The sequence below is a fragment of the Capsicum annuum genome, unplaced genomic scaffold (assembly GCF_002878395.1).
Source record: "Capsicum annuum cultivar UCD-10X-F1 unplaced genomic scaffold, UCD10Xv1.1 ctg15624, whole genome shotgun sequence".
Lineage (NCBI taxonomy): Eukaryota > Viridiplantae > Streptophyta > Magnoliopsida > Solanales > Solanaceae > Capsicum > Capsicum annuum.
The window spans coordinates 1-1,484 of NW_025821110.1; the positions used below are offsets into that span (position 1 = coordinate 1).

At 36.0% G+C, this 1,484-nt stretch overlaps 1 protein-coding gene across 1 annotated transcript; it reads right to left on the reverse strand.

Annotated features, from left to right (window-relative positions):
• Window positions 1-453: 453 nt before the first annotated feature.
• On the reverse strand, window positions 454-1,433 carry LOC124890333 (uncharacterized mitochondrial protein AtMg00810-like). The gene is made up of 2 exons (XM_047402192.1): window positions 860-1,433; window positions 454-593 (listed from the first exon to the last, which is right to left on the reverse strand). Exons 1-2 carry the CDS (start codon window positions 1,431-1,433, stop codon window positions 454-456), a joined length of 714 nt encoding a protein of 237 aa, XP_047258148.1.
• Window positions 1,434-1,484: the final 51 nt, after the last annotated feature.

Sequence of the window (1,484 nt, forward strand, 5' to 3'; positions counted from 1 at the left end):
AGCCACAAAATCACTTTTCCTAATCAGTGTAAAATAAGTTCATTCAGAAAAAAAAAACCATCCTCCAAAACATCTAAGCCAACCAAAATTGACAAACATTTGTTTTGCTTCATACCAAACGCACTGTTCAGAGAAGATTTTGGTGCTAGCCACAACCACCGTAGTACTCGCCGGTGAAGCCAGATATCTATACCAGAGTTTGGAGTAGCTCGACACTTCGGGCTTAAACTATCCACCAAATCAAAGAAAGTAGTAATTGTACAATTGTCGTGTCCTCCTTTCTTTATCTTTTTTGCTGATATTGAAAGAATATATTTCTTGACGAATATAGTTTACAATACAATTATATATATAGTTGTACATCTATAAATGAGAAGATAAGGCTAAACTTCGAATAGTAGTTATCCTGTACAATAATAATCCATAAGAATTTAAATAATTAATTGTCACTTATCACTCCCCCTCAAGCGATGCACAATCTGGAAGAATGCAGCGCTTGTCGCGTAGGAACAACAATCTTGGTGAAGAAAGTGCCTTGGTCAATAAATCAGCAAGTTGATATTGAGTAGGGACGTATTGAACCTGAAGAACACCTGCGGCAACCTTTTCATGAACAAAGTGAATATCAATTTCAACATGCTTGGTACGAGTGTGCTGAACAGGATTGAGTGCCAGATAAATACTGCTAATATGTCACAAAAAATTATAGAGGAAGAAGGAGAAATATGAAGTTCGCTTAGAAACGAATGTAACCACATTATTTCAGCAGTTGCATAAGCAACTGCTCTGTATTCAGCCTCAACACTTGATCGAGAAACAACATTTTGTTTCTTAGAAGACCAAGAAATAAGCTTTTAACCAAGAAAGATGCAGTATGCTAAAGTAGATCGACGAGTGGCAGGGCAACCAGCCCAGTTTGCATCACTGTAACATTGTAAGCTGTTAGTAGATCCACTAGGAATAAAAAACCCATGATCCACAGAACCTTGCAAATATCGCAGAATTCTTTTGACGACAGTATAATGAATGACCAAAGGAGAATGCATAAATTGAGATACTTGATTAACAGCAAAAATGATGTCTGGACGGGTAAAAGTTAAGTACTGGAGACCACCAACAAGGCTTCGGTAAAGTGTTGGATCAGAAAAAGGAGGAGAATCTTCGGAATGAAGTAGAGACTTAGGAGAAATAGGTGTTGAAACCGATTTTGAAGATAACAAATTTGCACGACTAAGGAGGTCTTTTACATACTTGGACTGACAAAGAAAATAACCTCCATTGCGAGCAACTATAGAAATACCAAGAAAATAAGTAACTAAACCTAAATCATTCATGGAAAATTCAGATTTAAGAGTTTGAATTAAAGACTTAAGTAAAGAATTAGAAGAAGCAGTAAGGAGAATATCATCAACATAGAGAAGAAGAATAGCCATGTCAGAATTATGTTTGTAAATGAAAAGAGATGGATCAGACATACTATTTTT

What these genes read in the sequence shown, in the direction of transcription:
- LOC124890333 (XM_047402192.1), bottom strand. Translation starts at nt 1,433, where the DNA reads ATGGCTATTCTTCTTCTCTATGTTGATGATATTCTCCTTACTGCTTCT. An exon ending in AGCATACTGCATCTTTCTTG is followed by an intron (nt 594 to 859) that starts GTTAAAAGCTTA and finishes AGGTTGCCGCAG; the next exon opens with GTGTTCTTCAGGTTCAATAC.